This window comes from Nomia melanderi, chromosome 10, assembly GCF_051020985.1.
Source record: "Nomia melanderi isolate GNS246 chromosome 10, iyNomMela1, whole genome shotgun sequence".
NCBI lineage: Eukaryota > Metazoa > Arthropoda > Insecta > Hymenoptera > Halictidae > Nomia > Nomia melanderi.
In genome coordinates this window covers 7,055,847-7,072,582 of record NC_135008.1, presented here as the reverse complement: position 1 = coordinate 7,072,582, position 16,736 = coordinate 7,055,847, and the positions used below count along the sequence as shown (strand labels likewise).

The window sequence follows — 16,736 nt, the reverse complement described above, 5'->3', positions numbered from 1 at the left end:
ATCTACATGCATCCAGGAAAAAACATTGTTTCAACTGATTTGTTGAAACGAATATTAGTGGGGTATTTTTTGCATAGTTATAGGATAGTTTGAATACATGACAGTGTGCGACCATTTGTCAATATGCGTGGACTTATTGTTGGCACGATATATTCCTGAACGAATTGAACCAATAAAATTCCAAGCACATGATGTTATTACTATGTTTATGATTTCTTGGCAATGAGTCAAAAGTTCTCTATAAAATTAAGGAAAAACAATCGTAGGTGATTAGCGCATATTGTTTTTTATGCAAACGAAATATTACATTATGTCATCAATGCAAAAGATAATATCGATTGAACATTTCATTCGGATCATTAAAATCCGTCAGAGTGGAAAGCTGTTAATTATTGAATAATACAAATAAATGAACATAAAGTTTTTACATGTGCATTTATTTTTTTATAAATTATCATACAACTTAATTGTTTATATTTTTATGCGTAAAGTTAAATCTGTCGGTGTCTTCTTTCATGAGCCTAAACCTAAGTGAAGAAGTATACAAGTATAAAGAGTAACATTGGAAAGAATTATAGGATATAAATACAAGAAAAAATTATAACAAAGAATTACAAGAAATAAGGTATCCCTCGGCGATGCTTCCGTTCTTGAATCTGAAATTGTCTACATAAAGAAGTATGCAAATATAAGTAAATATAAGAAAGAATTACAATGTTATATTGTAAAATTATGTTGTGTAAAATAAACAATAGTAAGATAGTTATAAAACAAATTACAAAATATTAGTAAGATTATTCCAAAACTATTAGAAATGTTTGGAAAATAATAATAGATCTATCCTTTGTTTGTTTTTAAATAACATCAACATTGTTTAACACTGTCCAATAAAACCCAATACTGTCAAAAAAATTCTAATATTAGATAAAAAAAGAGAGAGCTGTCAAGCGCACAAAGACTGACGGCGAACTGATTGTGCATTACAGAGATTTAAGAGTGCTTTTTACTGGTTCTCCCAACTTTTCCTGATCATTAGTTCGCCATCTTTCGTCGTTATTCTCTACTACTTTCGACTCCTCTCTGCACTCGGTTGCATATGTAATTGCACAGGGGCTGTACTTCCGAAAACCTGACAAATCTAATGGGACTGAAATTTTGTATATAAGTTCCTTTTAGATAGAAATGTTTGCGAGAAGGATTTTTGGTATTGCAGCTTATGGGAATTTTTATCTAGGGCACAGATAAGGTATAGGATAGACATTGCAAGCTTATGGGACTCAGTGTCACATGTTCTGAATTACTGTCTGAAAATGGTAAACTAGTATACAAACGTATCGTCATGTTTTCGAACTCCGAATGCGCGAAGCTACTTACTATAAGTAAGTCGGTACATAATTTAAGTCAGTGTTCATTTGTTATCACCTTAAGGAATTCACCATCCGTGGCGCTACTACCGATGTTAGCGAATTTTTGCCTGGTAGGCAATTCTTATTATTATTTAAGTATTGCATTAAGGTTACGTTGGCACTGTTCTCTATATTTAATAGGTGTCGTGAGAGTCGTGTAGAATACTTTGTGGTATAAAGCAGACAGCCTAGAGTGCATCTTATTGTATTTAAAATGTTGTTTACTTAGATATGTAAACAATGATAATTTGCAATTACAGATTAAAATAGTCTGTTATATTACGCTATCAGCAAATCATATTATGAATTTAATTTGTGAAAGCACTATAGTTTAACACAATCACGTTTTAATATACTTATAACCTCAATAACAGAAAAAAGTGTTTGATTTGTTTTAATTGATTTTAAATAATGTTTGCTAGAATACGAAAATCCTCATTTAAATGTTCTGTCGTTGTCATAAAGAATCCCATACGTAAATATGCTCTTCCAGTTACCAAATCCGATCAGTCAGATAAAACAATTTATCCACCAATACTGGATCTTTGTAAAAAAGAGCAGCTTAGAAGAGAGAAGGAGGAATGGCACAATAAAATTAAAAAGCTGGAAAGTGTTGAAGAAAAATTATTTGGAATTAATATGCCTCGTTATTATGGATGGAGGTGTTTAGATTTAAATGATAAACATATTGCATATAATTCATTGGGTATGGCCCAATATATCACAAAAACACATATTGCAAGTGACCATAAGTTACCCGATTTTTATGACAAATTAATTACATCTGAACAGTTAGATACATTAGTACAAAGTATAAAAACGCCTATAGAAGATGCTATTATTTTTGAATATTGTAACAGATTGTGAGTATGAGCAGTTTAACAATCTTTGCATCGTTATTTAGATTTATAATTATGTGTAATAATCATAAATAAAGCATGAATTTGTTGTAATAAATTTTATGATACATCTAAAATGTTTATTTGTAAATTAAAGTTACAATAGCTCATTTAATTAATATATTATCTCCATTACAGAAGAACAGAAGAATCAGTGGAGAAAATATCTGAACTTCGTGCAAATGCAGTTGTTCATCAAATTAATAGAATATTATTGAGCGCTTTAGCGTCATTTTTTCCACATTTAATGGAGGTTCAGGTAGATTTTGAACCAAGACTAGAAGCATTCTGGTTTGTAGGTAAGGCTCCTAGAGGTTCTGCAAGTGATGCAATAGCAGAAGTAGAGCCAAAACCTTTCAAGAAATACCAATTAAAAGATATGCCTGTACAATACGTGGGTTCACCAATTCTACAATTAAGGAACAAATTTCCATTGAAAGAAGTCATTTCTCTTAATGAACTTTACACTTTGGAATTTAATGTTCCTAAATTCAACTTAAATCCTAAAGTGTTAGGGCATACATTTTTATATAAGCATGCTACCAGTATACCTGGTTTCTGGCCTGGTGATCCAGATGAATTTGGTTCCTTGTCTTATCACTATACTGATAATTTATTACATAGACCAAAAACTATGGATGATACATTGGATGCAGTCACAGTTCAGGCTATAATTGCATCCTATGGTTGGTTGTTGTCACAAGCTTGTTATCAAGGTATAAATAAATGTTTAATAATTTCTATATTTCATTAAAAAACCATATTTAACTAATACAAAAGAAGATGGAACTGCTTTTGATGTTATGATGATTTCAGGTTTTTCTACACTGAACGAAATTACATACCCATTAGTATCACAGACTGTTATAACAGATGGACAATCATGGTCATTTTGTACCTATCAATTAAATACAACATTATTACGATCACCATTCATGGATGAGAATCCTATGTGCAATACATGCTGGATAACCAAACCTGAGATATTGTTTGATACAGTGGAGAATGAGAAAATTCATGGCTTTAATGAAGATGCTTTAAAGACATTAATCAAATTTTATATTAATACACCCCAAGAAAGGACAGGCGTAAATTTGAAGCCTTATTTGGGAGAGTCTGTGAAACATATTGCTGATATTCCAGACAATGAGCGAAGAATATGGTTAGAAAAACATTTCAAGCATCTTATGACTAATAGACCAAGACATTTGTATGTAATCAGTTTATTTAAGTAATTTTATAATATGATTGAACATTCACCCACCATTATTTGTAGTTATAATTCATTACTTTCTGATGTATAGGCGAGTACCTGAAATACCTGATTGGCAAAAGATCTACATGATTAAACACAATACACGACCTCTAGAAAAAAGACGAGATCCATGGCAATTCGGTTTTAAACCATCTCAACGAAGATTGGACGATCATACACCTGTTTATATACCAAGATGTCTTAGGCTCCATCCAAATAAGCGAAAAATAGGACGTTGGGCAAAAACGTATTATCCAGATGCATAAAATATTTAATTGATGCAAAAATAAAGCAGTTAAATACATATGGTTTGTTTCATTTCACTGAAATATCTTTGTTAATTATTGGTACTGGCATAAATTATTGACTTTTTGATAGTTCATTTATATATTATTAATTGTAATAACCGTTATAATATTAGTGTTATCATTATTTCAAATGTTATAATTAAACACTTACGAAAGCACACTGTACTCACGTAAATATAATTTTGTTTATTGATATATCACAGTATTTATCGAATTCGGGGATAGCGTCAAGTGCATAGTACCTCTATCCAAATCTGTTAAGGTCATAGTCTTTGAAGAATTGTTCCTAGAATGTATATAAAATTTGGATTACGGTATAGAATCATTAAAAAATTTGGTAAGTTCATGTGTCAAAATAAGATAGTAATATTCAATGTAAAATTAAAAAGTGAAGGAAATTAATATTACCTATTACACAGTACAACAACAATTTCTGCCGAGGGTGTTACGAAAGCGGTCGTCTTAATGGTGGCAGTATTGGTGATAGATATTCTAACGGAATGTCTATCAACGAATCTACTAAAATGTTTAATAGCATAATACATAGGTGTTTTATAAAATTCATCCTTGCTTGGATTTACAATAACGGATGCGTCATTGGTATTATTGAGCCAATTTGGTGCACCCCTTTCATCAAGAGCTAGATTCCAGTCCATCCAGCCAACAGCCCAATGATTCATATACTTCAAGTAAAATATTTTCATTAGAAATTATGCTAAGAAAATTACGACGAGTTATAATTTCTTTACCTCAATAATACTTGAAGCATACATTTCAGCTCGCTTCCATATTTCTGATACGACCTTTGGAGTTCCCCATGTTCGCGGTACTAAACAAATAGATAATCAGGTGATGGTCCTTTGATTTTATTGTCAATAAATGTTAAGAAACTTTTGTATAAAGTCTGGTAACCTGTTTCTTCTCTAGTCTACTTGAATATGTTTGGTAATTTTTGCAAATTATAGAAATATTACCTAGTGATGCTTCTGTCAGGAGAATGATTTTATCTGGAAAACTATCGTGAGTCCAATCCAACACAGTTGCTGGCGTATTAGAATCTTCGTACCAATGAACAGCTGTTCCCGCAGCGTACTTTGATGCATTTCTATCCGTAAATGTTGGTGATACAAACCAGGGTAGCACATTTCTATTGTCATCAAGGAGTAAGATCAATGTTTCATTGTGACTCGATAACGCCAAACTGGGACCCATATAATTAGCGACCCAATCAGCCATGGTTTGAGGGGTCCACCCCATGGTATTAAGGGGAAAATGGAGTCTATAAGCATTTGTCGGTTCGTTACCCGTTGTAATAGCCCACATGTCAAGACCATTTTCTTTGTATGCATCCAAGAACTTCAGTAAGTAATCAGCATAAAGCTGATAATATTTTTTCTCTAAGAAACCTAGGTGGTAGTTGAGAAATTAAAATATGCCATCGTTTTATTGTATATCATATTTATTATATTATATTATTATACTATATGATACTTACCATATCCATTATATTTACCGTTAGTCTTCATCCACGTTGGAGCTGTCCATGCAGCGCTGAGTAGTTTCGTAGTAGGATTTAATTCGCGAGCCTTCTTTATGAAAGGAATTTTATATTCGTAATCTTCGTACGTGAGTTGAAAGTGTTCCAATGAAGTGTCGTTTATATGCTCATCGTACGTGTAAGCTCTCGTTGAAAAATCGGTGCCACCGATTGGGACACGAGCTAAATTGTATCTACTTCCCACTTTTGGATCATAGTATGTCCTACGGATAATGAAAATTTCAATCGATTGCGCTTTCGGCAGATATAAGATAATGTATATTACGGTAATATAATAACTGATTACCGTATCAGCTGATCTTGCGTAGCCGGACTAAGTTTCCTTAAGTTAATACCAACAGAGTCAGTGAACGCACCGCCAAACCCAAGAATCGTTTGATATTTTTTTTTACTGTTTAAGATTAAATGTTCTCCGGAAACAGAGGAAGTTTTGTTTGAGTTAAATTTCCCAGTTGTCATTCGTAGCCTGTCTCCTCCTTTATTTGAGACATACCAGTAGAAGCTTCCTTTTTCCGGAACAATTGGTTCGTTTTCTGGTGTATCATCGCAATATGTAGAATTGCAAATACATGCGATTACATTTCCGTCGATAGTGTACGGTAAACAATCTTTCGCACTAACTGCAAATTAGGGAGGCATTGTGAGATATTCTCGAATGGTGCTGGTAGCGATAACGATGATAATGTTAACAAAAAGAAAATGAGATCAGAACAGAATAATTACATTAACTGCACAAGTATCACAAAATAATATCCGCAGAAATACCTGTAACGAAGAATAATATATACCTGTAACGAAGAAAAAGACAAAAACGAGGAATGTTCCCCACATGTCTTTGAATATTCGTTGTTGCAGGTAAAATCGAACAAGTCCGAGATAGCCAATGGTTTGCTAACCGTATTTATACACGTTACCGTACATTTTTGTGTCTGTTAGGCAAAAAATTGTTGAGGCTGACACGATGCTACAACTGAGACTATATTTCGTTGTTTTTACGGCGGTAGTGGCGCGCATAATTATATCGTATATAATTCCTTGACTTCCCAGAATTTTTGAAACCCTATTAACATTCATAGCAAACGACTGGTTATCGATAGACATAATTTGTTTTGTAGTCAGTAAATACTGGTACACTAAACAGTGTGGTACTACACATATGATAATAAAGAGGCTTACACGGGATGATTCATTGTTGATTTAGGATTCATAAGTAATGCCAACGTTTATGTATCAAGCAAAGAGTAATAGACGTTTATTTTCATTGAGTAATACAATTATACTGGATTATGCATATTATATAAAACATACGGAATTATTGCTTGTATACCACAGTATTCATGGAAAGCGGAGACAATTTCAGCTCAATCGAACCCTTTTCTGCATCCGTTATGGTTACGGAGTTCGGAGTTGATTCTCTGTAACACGAAAGGAAAGAGTAATAATTACTGCAGATGAAATAGTATATAAAAGTTTGTCGACTTACGTGTTGTAAAGCACAATTACAACTTCCTTTGAAGGAGTCGTAAACGCAGCAGTCTTGATAGTGTCCGTATCGTCGATAGAAACTCTGACAGAACCTCTGTCAACGAACTTACTGACATGCGCGATACCATAGTACATAGGTAATTTGTAAAATTCATCTTTCTCTGGATTGACGACAATAGCTGCGTTGAGGATCGTGCGGGCCCAAGATGGTCCTCCTTCTCTGTCTAGAACTAAATTCCAATCTATCCATCCGACGGACCAATTGTTCAAATACTGAAAGAATATCGTGATATCGATTGTTAAACATTCATATAAAATAATAGACTCGGGTTTACGTGCCACTGCGTAAGTAACAAATAGTTGAACAAGTTGTTCCGCCATACCTGCATTATGCTTAACATATACCGTGCTCCTAGATCCCACATATCTGATGCCATAGTGGGTCTTCCCCAATATGTGGGGCCTAAATGCATACAACATGGAACGATTGTGTTATTTGGCAAAGAAACGTTGTGACCTATATCAGTCTAAATTTTCAAAAGACTGTCACTCACCCTGCGATGCCTCAGTCATGAGTATGATTTTATTTGGAAACAGATCGTGAGTTTCATCTAGTACAGTGATTGGAGCTTCGAAAGGGAAGTACCAATGAACGGCTGTTCCGACGGTGTATTTTGACGACGATTCCTGTCCTAATATAGGTACCACGAAATATGGTAATAAATATCTATCGTCGTCGAGAGCTAGGATGACTGTCTGGTTGCTCTTCGATGCAGCCAAAGTCGGCCCCAAGTTGTTAGCAACCCATTCGGCCATAGTTTCTGGTGTCCAACCCATAGAAATTACATACGGCGATTTGATTTGTAATGTGATCGTTGGTTCGTTGCCTGTGGTAATGGCCCATATATCGAGACCATGTTTCTGATATGCTAACGCAAATTTAGTCAAGTAATTGGCGTAAGTCTGATAATATTTTATCTTCAGGAACCCTAAACAAACACACCGACATTAAAAGCTTCCTTCATTTTTGTTCCTATAGCAACAGTATTTCATTATTTCTTTTTTTAATATATAATCTCATTTACCAAATTTGGCGTATTCTCCAGAGGTTTTCATCCAACCGGGTGCTGACCACGCGGAGGCGACAAATTTTGTAGTAGGATTCAGTTTTAGAGCTTGTTTCGCATATGGGATTTTATATTTGTAATCTTCCGGCGCAAGGGACCAGTATCGCAAGGACTTATCGTCGATAATATCGTCGTACGAGTAAGGTCTGATTGAGGAATCGGTACCAGCGATCGGGAGTCTGCCCATGTTATAGTTACTTCCTACTTTCGGATCGTAGTATGCACTGTGAACAAAGAAAACTATCAATGCTCCAAGTACGTTTGAGTAGAACGGAATATTTGTATTGTTAATTTCCTCAGTGCTATGTTAAAATTGTGCTAGACCGAAGGTGTTTGTGATTACTGCAGTAGTTGATGTTGCGTAGCCCGGCTGAGTTTATTTATGTTTATACCGGTGGAGTCGGTAAAAGCACCACCGAAACCGAGAATCGTTTGATATTTCTTCTTTCTGTCGAGGACTAAATTCACTTTAGAAGATGCTTTTTTGAAATTTGACTGGAAAGTACCCTTTGACAGGTCCAACCTGAGTCCAGCCTTGTTTGTTTGGTACCAATAATATTCATTCTCTTGCAGAGTGCGTGACTGATCGTTCAGTGTATAATCGCAATACGTAGAATTGCAAATACATGCGATTACATTTCCGTCGATAGTGTACGGTACACAATCTTTCGCACTAACTGCAAATTAGGGAGGCATTGTGAGATATTCTCGAATGGTGCTGGTAGCGATAACGATAATAATAGGAAGAAGAAGAAAAAGAAAACCAGAATAGAACATTTACATTAACTGCAGAAGTATTACGGAACCATATTTGTAGAAATATATGATTATATATCATATATACCTGTAACGGAGGAAAAGACGAAACCGAGGAATGTTCCCCACATGTCTTTGAATATTCGTTGGTGCAGGCGACATCAAAAAAGTCCGAGATAGCCAGTGGATTGGTAGCCGTATTTATACACGTTACTGTACATTTTTGTGTCTGTTAGGCAAAAAATTGTTGAGGCTGACACGATGCTACAACTGAGACTATATTTCGTTGTTTTTACGGCGGTAGTGGCGCGCATAATTATATCGTATATAATTCCTTGACTTCCCAGAATTTTTGAAACCCTATTAACATTCATAGCAAACGACTGGTTATCGATAGACATAATTTGTTTTGTAGTCAGTAAATACTGGCACACTAAACAGTGTGGTACTATACATATAATAATAAAGAGGCTTACACGGGATGATTCATTGTGGATTTAGGATTCATAAGTAATGCCAACGTTTATGTACCAAGCAAAGAGTAATAGACGTTTATTTTCATTGAGTAATACAATTATACTGGATTATGCATATTATATAAAACATATGGAATTATTGCTTGTATACCACAGTATTCATAGAAAGGGGAGACAAGTTCAGCTCAATCGAACCCTTTTCTGCATCCGTTATGGTTACGGAGTTCGGAGTTGATTCTCTGTAACACGAAAGGAAAGGATATTAAGAAAAAGATTACATCGCGAACATGGAAGGGCAAGTCGATTTTCAAAGGGGTAAAATATGTTGCAGATGAAATAGTATTTAAAAGTTTATCGACTTACGTGTTGTAAAGCGTAATGACAACTTCCTTCGACGGAGTCATAAACGCTGAAGTCTTGATAGTGTCCGTATCGTCGATAGAAACTCTGACAGAACCTCTGTCAACGAACTTACTGACATGCGCGATACCATAGTACATAGGTAATTTGTAAAATTCATCTTTCTCTGGATTCACGACAATAGGTGCGTTGAGGGTATTGTCCATCCAAGTTGGTCCACCTTCTCTGTCTAGAACCAAATTCCAATCTACCCATCCGACGGACCAATTGTTCAAATACTGAAAGAATATCATGATATCGATGGTTAAAAAATCATATTTGATAACAGACTCGGGCTTACGTGCCACTGCGTAAGTAACAAATAGTTAAACAAGCTGTTTCGTCATACCTGCATTATGCTTAACATATACCGTGCTCCTAGATCCCACATATCTGATGCCATAGTGGGTCTTCCCCAATATGTGGGGCCTAAATGCATACAACATGGAACGATTGTGTTATTTGGCAAAGAAACGTTGTAACATATATCAAAATATATCTAAATTTTCAAAAGACTGTCACTCACCCTGCGACGCCTCAGTCATGAGTATGATTTTATTTGGAAACAGATCGTGAGTTTCATCTAGTACAGTGATTGGAGCTTCGTAAGGGAAGTACCAATGAACGGCTGTTCCGATGGTGTATTTTGACGACGATTTCTGCCCTAATATAGGTTTCACGAAATTTGGTAACAAATATCTATCGTCGTCGAGAGCTAGGATGACTGTCTGGTTGCTCTTCGATGCAGCCAAAGTCGGTCCCAAGTTGTTAGCAACCCATTCGGCCATAGTTTCTGGTGTCCAACCCATAGAAATTACATACGGCGATTTGATTTGCGTTGAGATCGTTGGTTCGTTGCCTGTGGTGATGGCCCATATATCGAGACCATGTTTCTGATATGCTAACGCAAATTTAGTCAAGTAATTGGCGAACGTCTGATAATATTCTTTCTTCAGGAACCCTAAACAAACACACCGACATCAAAAGCTTCCTTCATTTTTGTTCCTATAGCAACAGTATTTTAATATATAATCTCATTTACCAAATTTGGCGTATTCTCCGGAGGTTTTCATCCAACCGGGTGCTGACCACGCGGCGGCGTAGAATTTTGTAGTAGGATTCAGTTTTTGAGCTTGTCTAGCGTATGGGATTTTATATTTGTGATCCTCCGGCTGGAGAGACCAGAATCGCAGCGCCTTATCGTCGGTGACATCGTCGTACGAGTAAGGTCTGATTGAGAAATCGGTACCAGCGATCGGGAATCTGCCCATGTTATAGTTACTTCCTACTTTCGGATCGTAGTATGTACTGTGAACAAAGAAAACTATCAATGCCCCAGGTGCTTTTGAATAGAACAGAACATTTATATTATTAAATTCCCCAGTGCAATGTTAAAATTGCGCTGATCGAAGGTGTTTGTGATTACCGCATCAGTTGATCTTGCGTAGCCCGGCTGAGTTTATTGATGTTCATACCGGTGGAGTCGGTAAAAGCACCACCGAAACCGAGAATCGTTTGATATTTCTTCTTCCTGTCGAGGACTAAATTCACTTTGGAAGATGATTTTTTGGATTTCGCCTTGAATGTCCCTTCCGACTGCTCCAACCTGAGTCCAGCCTTGTTTGTTTGGTACCAATAATATTCATTCTCTTGCAGGGTGAGTGATTGATCGTTCAGTGTATAATCGCAATATGTTGCATTGCAAACGCATGCGACCAGGGTGTTGTCGACGGTATAAGGTACACACGGTTCCGTGTTACCTATAATCAACAAAGTTGCCGTAGTATGATTCGATCGTGTAGATATAATCTAGTTTACGGAGAAATCAAAATTATTCAACTGTACCTTCGGCGAAGAGGATCGCGGTAAGCAGGAGTGTCTTCCACATGCTTGTGATTCGTATCGAAGTACTGATTGAATCGAGTTGAGGATCATATTATTATATACCCGCGGACAGAGTATTTTCGAATTGGATAGGAGATGTATGCTAATTTGTTCACTGATGCGTTAACAGCAGATGTTCAGCGTATAGGTAGCGCGACGAATGTAAAATACGTTTGACAGATTATTGAATTTAGTCCAATAAATGTGTACATTCCTAAATTGGCGTCGTTGTTATCGATTTAAGCACGTTCGCGCAAACATTTGCCATTAAGAACTGATGAATCACGCGATACACGGGTCATTAAATTTAATGAAAGGGTGACCGTTTTAAATAAAATAATTTTGAAACCAGAAGAAATGAACGTGTACACTCGAAGGTAATAACAAGAGAACGAGAGGTGGTGATAGGGTATCTGAGCGTTGAGACCAGTCACAAACTCTTCGGACATCTTCTCAATATTCCGAAGTTTCTTCAAATTGGTCCGAAATCCTATGTGCCTGGGTTTACATGAAGTTATAGATTTATATAAAGAAAGAGTTATGAATAGGAGAAATATAGGGAACGAAATGAACAGTCGTAAATACAGTTAACGAAAAAGGAAATTTTATTTTTATCCATTTATGTCAAATATATTCTTGATAAGTAGAACCATGGCGGCTTGTGTAATATATTTTTACAGCTTGTATATTAAAGTATTTATCGATTTTGGAGACAATTGTATAGAAAGATTATGTTTCTCTGTGTCTCTCAGAACCACTTTATGTGCGACGACATCCCTGTAATATAAAATGGAACGTTGAGTAAAGCACAGAACAACGAGAGATCGATTAATCTAGATATCTTTATGGAAGAATAAATTCTTACCTGTTATATAGCAAAACAACAGTTTCAGAGGATGGTGTAGTAAAGGCTAAGCCTTGGATAGGGTCGTCGTCGGAATGGATGTTCATGGAAATTCTATAAGAGTCCCTAACCACGAATCTGCTCACATGCGCGAGGGCGTAATACATTGGTTGCTTATAAAATTCGTCTGCATCCGCGTTGACGAGGATAGACGTGTCAAGGAAATTTCTAGACCAGGTCGGCCCACCGATCGTATCCAGCGCTATGTTCCACTCTATCCAGCCAGCATACCGATGGCTAAGATACTTGAATGGAAGCGATTTTATTTATTTAAAGAAACACTTAATCCCTTTACTCGTAATCGAACCAAACAAGAAAACACGATTCACCTGTATTATGCTGGTAATATAAGTCTCCGCTCGCTTCCATGATCCCATCACAACTTTTTCGGTTTCATAGACTCCTGTTTGTGCGAACATAGGTGTTATACAGGTAATTTAACGATGATACGGTATAAAGTTCATCTGGAAACGCTTGGTACTCGTTTACGAAAACTAATGTGTCTACTTATCAAACGATGAGAAATACAGCGGCGTTCAAAAATTCCCGAGCAGATCGTTTTTGGAGCTTTTCTTACGCAATAAAGGCTTTAAGAACTTTTGTTGTGACATATAAAGGACTCATTGCATGAGAGGATATACTGTAAAAAGATCAACATCGTCTATTCTTTATACATATGTTTTCAGAAATAGGTAACTCAGCATGTTCAAAGGTTTTCAGCCAGAGTATTTAGAAAAGAAGATAATTCTTGTTTTCTATAATAATAATAATAATTGAATGCGGTAATTTTGTGATATTTTCTGATTTTTCTCAATTTTAAGTGAATAAATAATATTCTTTTTAATTATTAACAGATTTACTGGTTTCTTCGTTTTTTCTAGGTCGGCAAGTCCTTTTTACAGCTTCTGAATATGTTGTATAATCATCTCAGAAATCAAAACATTAATTTTCTCAATTTTTGTTTTCTCAATTTAACATTGCTTTCTGAGCGACTCATATTATACTTCGCGTTTTGCGGCCATTTGCATTAACGACAGCGGCACATCGACGTGGCTCGATTAACCAAAAACGATCTGGTCAAGAATTTTTGAACGCCACTGTATTTTTACAATCGTGGGTGTAATTTACTTATTTCTCTTGAGCAATGTACAAATACAATTTAACGATTTAGGCGACTGGAAGGTACGTACCGTTGCTTCACAGATATCTCGGTATGTCTTACCTATGGATGCTTCCGTCATCAGAAGAAACTTATCGGGGAACGCCTCTTCTAGCGAGGTGAAAACTGCATCCACTAGATTTGCATCATTATACCAATGGGTAGCTATACCTGCAACGTATTGTCTTGCCTTTTCATTCGAAAACATCTGCTCCATAAACGATTGTACTAGAGGCGTTTGATCATCTGGGGCCAGAATCAACGTGTCGTTGTGGTCGGACTTGGTCAGAGTTGGTTCCAAGTTCTCAACGATCCACGTGGCCAGACTGTCGGGTGTCCATCCCATTTTGTTCAAAAGAATTTTGACTGAAAAAGCGGTCGACGGTTCGTTGCCTGTCGTAATAGCCGCTACTTTGATTCCCTTCGCCTTATATTCGTCCAAGAATTTCACCAGATAGTCGGCGTAGACTTGAAAGTATTCCATCTTCAAGAGACCTAATCAATAATTATTAGAGCGCGATGTAGACAATTCTCCTGACGCACACGTAATATACGGATGCATGCGCGCGCCGTACGCGTAGATGTAACAATTACCGAAATTTCCGGTGAGCGAGTCCACCGTTTTCATCCATGCCGGCGCAGACCAAGTACTAGCAATAAACTTCAGGTCTGGTTCTAGTTTCATAGCTTCCAGTAAAAGGGGTATTTTATACTTGTAATCTTCTTCCGCGAGCGCAAAATGTTCCAGCGAGGCATCGTCGTCGTAGTCGTCGTACGAGTAAATTCTCGTCGAGAAATCGGTACCACCGATCGGTATGCGGACGACTGTAAATTTAGCTCCCGAATTTCCAAAATATGATCTATAGACGAAGAAACTCGCGTAAACAGTCGTGCCGTTTCAATATAGAACGAAGTCTTTATAGAGTTACGTTTGATAATGAACACGACGATTCCTTTAAACAGCCGAACATAAGGATAATTTGTTATTATACTTGTTCAGACGGAAATCATACATTTTATTTTAATTATTCGACATATAGTACCTATCGCGTGGACAGTAATAATCTTTTCTTTCGTAGGAACTGTTAATTATTCGATAAATTGAATATTGATCATTACTCAAGCAATTTCTGTTGAGTCCCCGGGCTAAGGTTCATTATGTTCATGCCAGAAGAATCAGTCATTGCACCTCCGAAACCAATGATCCGTTGATATTTTATTGAGCTATCTATGTCTATGGTTATATTGTGCGACGATTTTTCTTCAGTATCGAACTGTGCCGTCTTTAACGACAGCCTCTGCCCTTCTTTGTTCGTAACATACCAATTGACCTTTCCCCCGCCTGGGCTTTTCACGTTTTCCAGAAAATTATCACAATACGTTGCATTGCAAACGCATACGATCCCATCGTTTCCGAAACTACGAGGAACGCAGCCATTCGCGTTACCTGTAAGCGATAACAAACATTATAGCGGCTGCGATTTTCGATCATCGAATTGAACTTCTCACAGAATGCCGAATTGATTAGATTTACTTTTTACCAAAACGAAGACAACTAGAAACAATAGCCGCAACATGTTTTCGTCCGCTGCTTGTCACTAGTATCAATCCCTGAACTGCACGAAACAAAGGTGACCGGCGGAACTTATATGTTCAGGTATCTTTGTACTTTGAACGACAAGAGGAAAATTGTATATTTCATTATCACATTACAAATTTGTCGATGACTGCATTTTTTGGTATATTTCAAACTTAAATTTTATCCTTTTTTATCTATTCTCAACTTTGCATCTTATTTCTCATCCGTGCTATATACATAATAATGTGAACGTCCTTCAGAAATGCCCTTCGAATTGTTTCTGTAATTTCAAAAACCCAAATTACCAACGGTCAGACTTGGCGATATACAAGTGATTAATTGCTGTAACCGCGGAAGGCTAAATGGTTTCACGTGGATGGAACAAAAGGTAACAGTACAGTCACAGCAAAAAGTTACCGTGTCCGATAATTTTGCTAATTCGTTGAAAAGACAATACACGAGACTCCTTAGTTTCCACGGGTTTCATTCGACGAGCGAGCGTACTAATTGTTTCGGATTTATTCGAATATAGTTGATACGCCGTTATCGGCCTGTCCATCGACGTGTGACATTCGTGTTTATCATTTAGTTTCTTCCTCATGTGCTTAGAGGAAATTTATACTCGAACGATACGTATGTTAATTTCGAAACAATTACATGTACCGGTGCTATACATGTTAAATATTTCCAACGTCGAAGCAAGCAAGAAGTGGGTACAATGGGAAAGTAAATTCTATTACACGTTCACTTTTAAAAAAGCAATATTTTTATTAATCAGAATACAAAAATGAATCGATCTTCTATTGTCCATAAATTATAGTGTTCATAGATTGTGCTGGTAACTCCAGATGAATCGGACCCTTCTTCGTATCCTTGATAACGACATTCCTTGGTATACTCCATCTGAAAAGCATACAAGTATATTCATTTTCCGACTCCGTCCCGTATGAACGTTGAAATCCATTAACACGTCGAACGCCGCACAATTTCATACAGCAAAATACACAAAATGGAAAAAATATAATATCAGATCATTTCATTGAATTGCACTATTATCATTACATGTTCATCTAGCTGAATGTCAGTGCATTATGTAGTATTATCTATAATATAGAAATGTTTTCAAATAATCAACGTTTAATTGAATGAATTATAGGCATTTAACGTGTTAAGTGTTACAACCGAAAGCGGCAGAACTTACTTGTTGTAGAGTACGATGACGGTTTCGTTCGATGGCGTCACGAATGCCGCAGACTTAACCATGACGTCATCGGTCATAGAAACCCTAACGGAACCTCTCACAACGAATCTACTGACATGCTTGAGAGCGTAATACATTGGCTGCTTGTAGAATTCGTCAGACGTGGAGTTCACGATAATCGGGGAGTCAACGAAATTGTTAATCCAATTCGGTCCACCGCTCTTGTCTAGCGCCAAATTCCAATCGACCCATCCAACCGACCAATGGTTCAGGTACTGGAAACGTACGGAATATTACATCGCAGCTAATTAACTGTTTGAGTAGCAGAGGTTTTTAGCAC

General features: G+C 36.6%; 6 protein-coding genes across 16 annotated transcripts in view; 1 reads left to right on the top strand and 5 right to left on the bottom strand.

Moving 5' to 3' along the window:
* Positions 1–1,568: 1,568 nt before the first annotated feature.
* LOC116429710 (lysosomal acid glucosylceramidase-like) lies at positions 1,569–6,392 on the bottom strand. Its single transcript, XM_031982959.2, has 7 exons — positions 6,215–6,392; positions 5,713–6,046; positions 5,364–5,629; positions 4,843–5,274; positions 4,618–4,697; positions 4,277–4,551; positions 1,569–4,154 (listed from the first exon to the last, which is right to left on the bottom strand). Exons 1-7 carry the CDS (start codon positions 6,255–6,257, stop codon positions 4,055–4,057), a joined length of 1,530 nt encoding a protein of 509 aa, XP_031838819.2. The 5' UTR covers positions 6,258–6,392; the 3' UTR covers positions 1,569–4,054.
* On the top strand, positions 1,818–3,864 carry mRpS30 (mitochondrial ribosomal protein S30). Its single transcript, XM_031982958.2, has 4 exons — positions 1,818–2,269; positions 2,444–3,021; positions 3,122–3,515; positions 3,610–3,864. The coding sequence occupies exons 1-4, from the start codon at positions 1,818–1,820 to the stop codon at positions 3,824–3,826; spliced, it is 1,641 nt and encodes a 546-aa protein (XP_031838818.1). The 3' UTR covers positions 3,827–3,864.
* A 266-nt stretch (positions 6,393–6,658) lies between the features above and the next one.
* Positions 6,659–9,041, bottom strand: LOC143174963 (lysosomal acid glucosylceramidase-like). Of its 3 annotated transcripts, XM_076371290.1 has the most exons (8): positions 8,883–9,041; positions 8,562–8,715; positions 8,382–8,486; positions 7,997–8,262; positions 7,466–7,900; positions 7,295–7,374; positions 6,910–7,184; positions 6,659–6,841 (listed from the first exon to the last, which is right to left on the bottom strand). In XM_076371290.1, exons 1-8 carry the CDS (start codon positions 8,923–8,925, stop codon positions 6,739–6,741), a joined length of 1,461 nt encoding a protein of 486 aa, XP_076227405.1. In that variant the 5' UTR covers positions 8,926–9,041; the 3' UTR covers positions 6,659–6,738. The 3 variants fall into 3 exon arrangements, with proteins under 3 accessions (XP_076227405.1, XP_076227404.1, XP_076227406.1); XM_076371289.1 differs by having other exon boundaries at positions 6,660–6,841; positions 8,382–8,715; XM_076371291.1 differs by lacking the exons at positions 8,382–8,486; positions 8,562–8,715 and having other exon boundaries at positions 6,660–6,841; positions 8,883–9,037.
* A 332-nt stretch (positions 9,042–9,373) lies between these two features.
* Positions 9,374–11,692, bottom strand: LOC116429693 (lysosomal acid glucosylceramidase-like). The gene is made up of 7 exons (XM_031982915.2): positions 11,515–11,692; positions 11,096–11,429; positions 10,712–10,977; positions 10,196–10,630; positions 10,019–10,098; positions 9,634–9,908; positions 9,374–9,509 (listed from the first exon to the last, which is right to left on the bottom strand). Exons 1-7 carry the CDS (start codon positions 11,555–11,557, stop codon positions 9,407–9,409), a joined length of 1,536 nt encoding a protein of 511 aa, XP_031838775.2. The 5' UTR covers positions 11,558–11,692; the 3' UTR covers positions 9,374–9,406.
* Positions 11,693–12,135: 443 nt separating this feature from the next.
* LOC116429821 (lysosomal acid glucosylceramidase-like) lies at positions 12,136–15,303 on the bottom strand. The gene is made up of 7 exons (XM_031983165.2): positions 15,151–15,303; positions 14,736–15,063; positions 14,211–14,476; positions 13,680–14,111; positions 12,787–12,860; positions 12,419–12,702; positions 12,136–12,330 (listed from the first exon to the last, which is right to left on the bottom strand). The coding sequence occupies exons 1-7, from the start codon at positions 15,191–15,193 to the stop codon at positions 12,228–12,230; spliced, it is 1,530 nt and encodes a 509-aa protein (XP_031839025.1). The 5' UTR covers positions 15,194–15,303; the 3' UTR covers positions 12,136–12,227.
* Positions 15,304–15,938: 635 nt separating this feature from the next.
* The window catches only part of LOC116429822 (lysosomal acid glucosylceramidase-like), a 39,448-nt gene continuing 38,650 nt past the window's right edge, over positions 15,939–16,736 (bottom strand). For all 9 annotated transcript variants that reach the window (XM_031983167.2, XM_031983174.2, XM_031983173.2 and 6 more), the window contains 2 exons: positions 16,397–16,671; positions 15,939–16,098 (listed from right to left, as the gene is read on the bottom strand). In XM_031983167.2, coding sequence (XP_031839027.2) covers positions 15,996–16,098; positions 16,397–16,671 — 378 coding nt within the window. In that variant the 3' untranslated portion in view covers positions 15,939–15,995. The remainder of the gene's footprint in view (positions 16,099–16,396; positions 16,672–16,736) is intronic.

Coding starts and splice junctions, on each gene's coding strand:
- mRpS30 (XM_031982958.2), top strand. CDS start 1,818: ATGTTTGCTAGAATACGAAAATCCTCATTTAAATGTTCTGTCGTTGTC. Junction 2,270..2,443: donor TTTGAATATTGTAACAGATT/GTGAGTATGAGC, acceptor TCTCCATTACAG/AAGAACAGAAGAATCAGTGG. Junction 3,022..3,121: donor GTCACAAGCTTGTTATCAAG/GTATAAATAAAT, acceptor TGATGATTTCAG/GTTTTTCTACACTGAACGAA.
- LOC116429710 (XM_031982959.2), bottom strand. CDS start 6,257: ATGTGGGGAACATTCCTCGTTTTTGTCTTTTTCTTCGTTACAG. Junction 6,047..6,214: donor TGTCTTTTTCTTCGTTACAG/GTATATATTATT, acceptor CCTAATTTGCAG/TTAGTGCGAAAGATTGTTTA. Junction 4,698..4,842: donor CCTGACAGAAGCATCACTAG/GTAATATTTCTA, acceptor CTATTTGTTTAG/TACCGCGAACATGGGGAACT.
- LOC143174963 (XM_076371289.1), bottom strand. CDS start 8,925: ATGTGGGGAACATTCCTCGGTTTCGTCTTTTCCTCCGTTACAG. Junction 8,263..8,381: donor ACGCAACATCAACTACTGCA/GTAATCACAAAC, acceptor CTTTGTTCACAG/TGCATACTACGATCCGAAAG. Junction 7,185..7,294: donor ATATGTTAAGCATAATGCAG/GTATGGCGGAAC, acceptor ATATTCTTTCAG/TATTTGAACAATTGGTCCGT.
- LOC116429693 (XM_031982915.2), bottom strand. CDS start 11,557: ATGTGGAAGACACTCCTGCTTACCGCGATCCTCTTCGCCGAAG. Junction 10,099..10,195: donor CATGACTGAGGCGTCGCAGG/GTGAGTGACAGT, acceptor GTATGCATTTAG/GCCCCACATATTGGGGAAGA. Junction 9,909..10,018: donor ATATGTTAAGCATAATGCAG/GTATGACGAAAC, acceptor ATATTCTTTCAG/TATTTGAACAATTGGTCCGT.
- LOC116429821 (XM_031983165.2), bottom strand. CDS start 15,193: ATGTTGCGGCTATTGTTTCTAGTTGTCTTCGTTTTGGTAAAAA. Junction 12,703..12,786: donor ATATTACCAGCATAATACAG/GTGAATCGTGTT, acceptor CTTCCATTCAAG/TATCTTAGCCATCGGTATGC. Junction 12,331..12,418: donor GTTGTTTTGCTATATAACAG/GTAAGAATTTAT, acceptor TTTATATTACAG/GGATGTCGTCGCACATAAAG.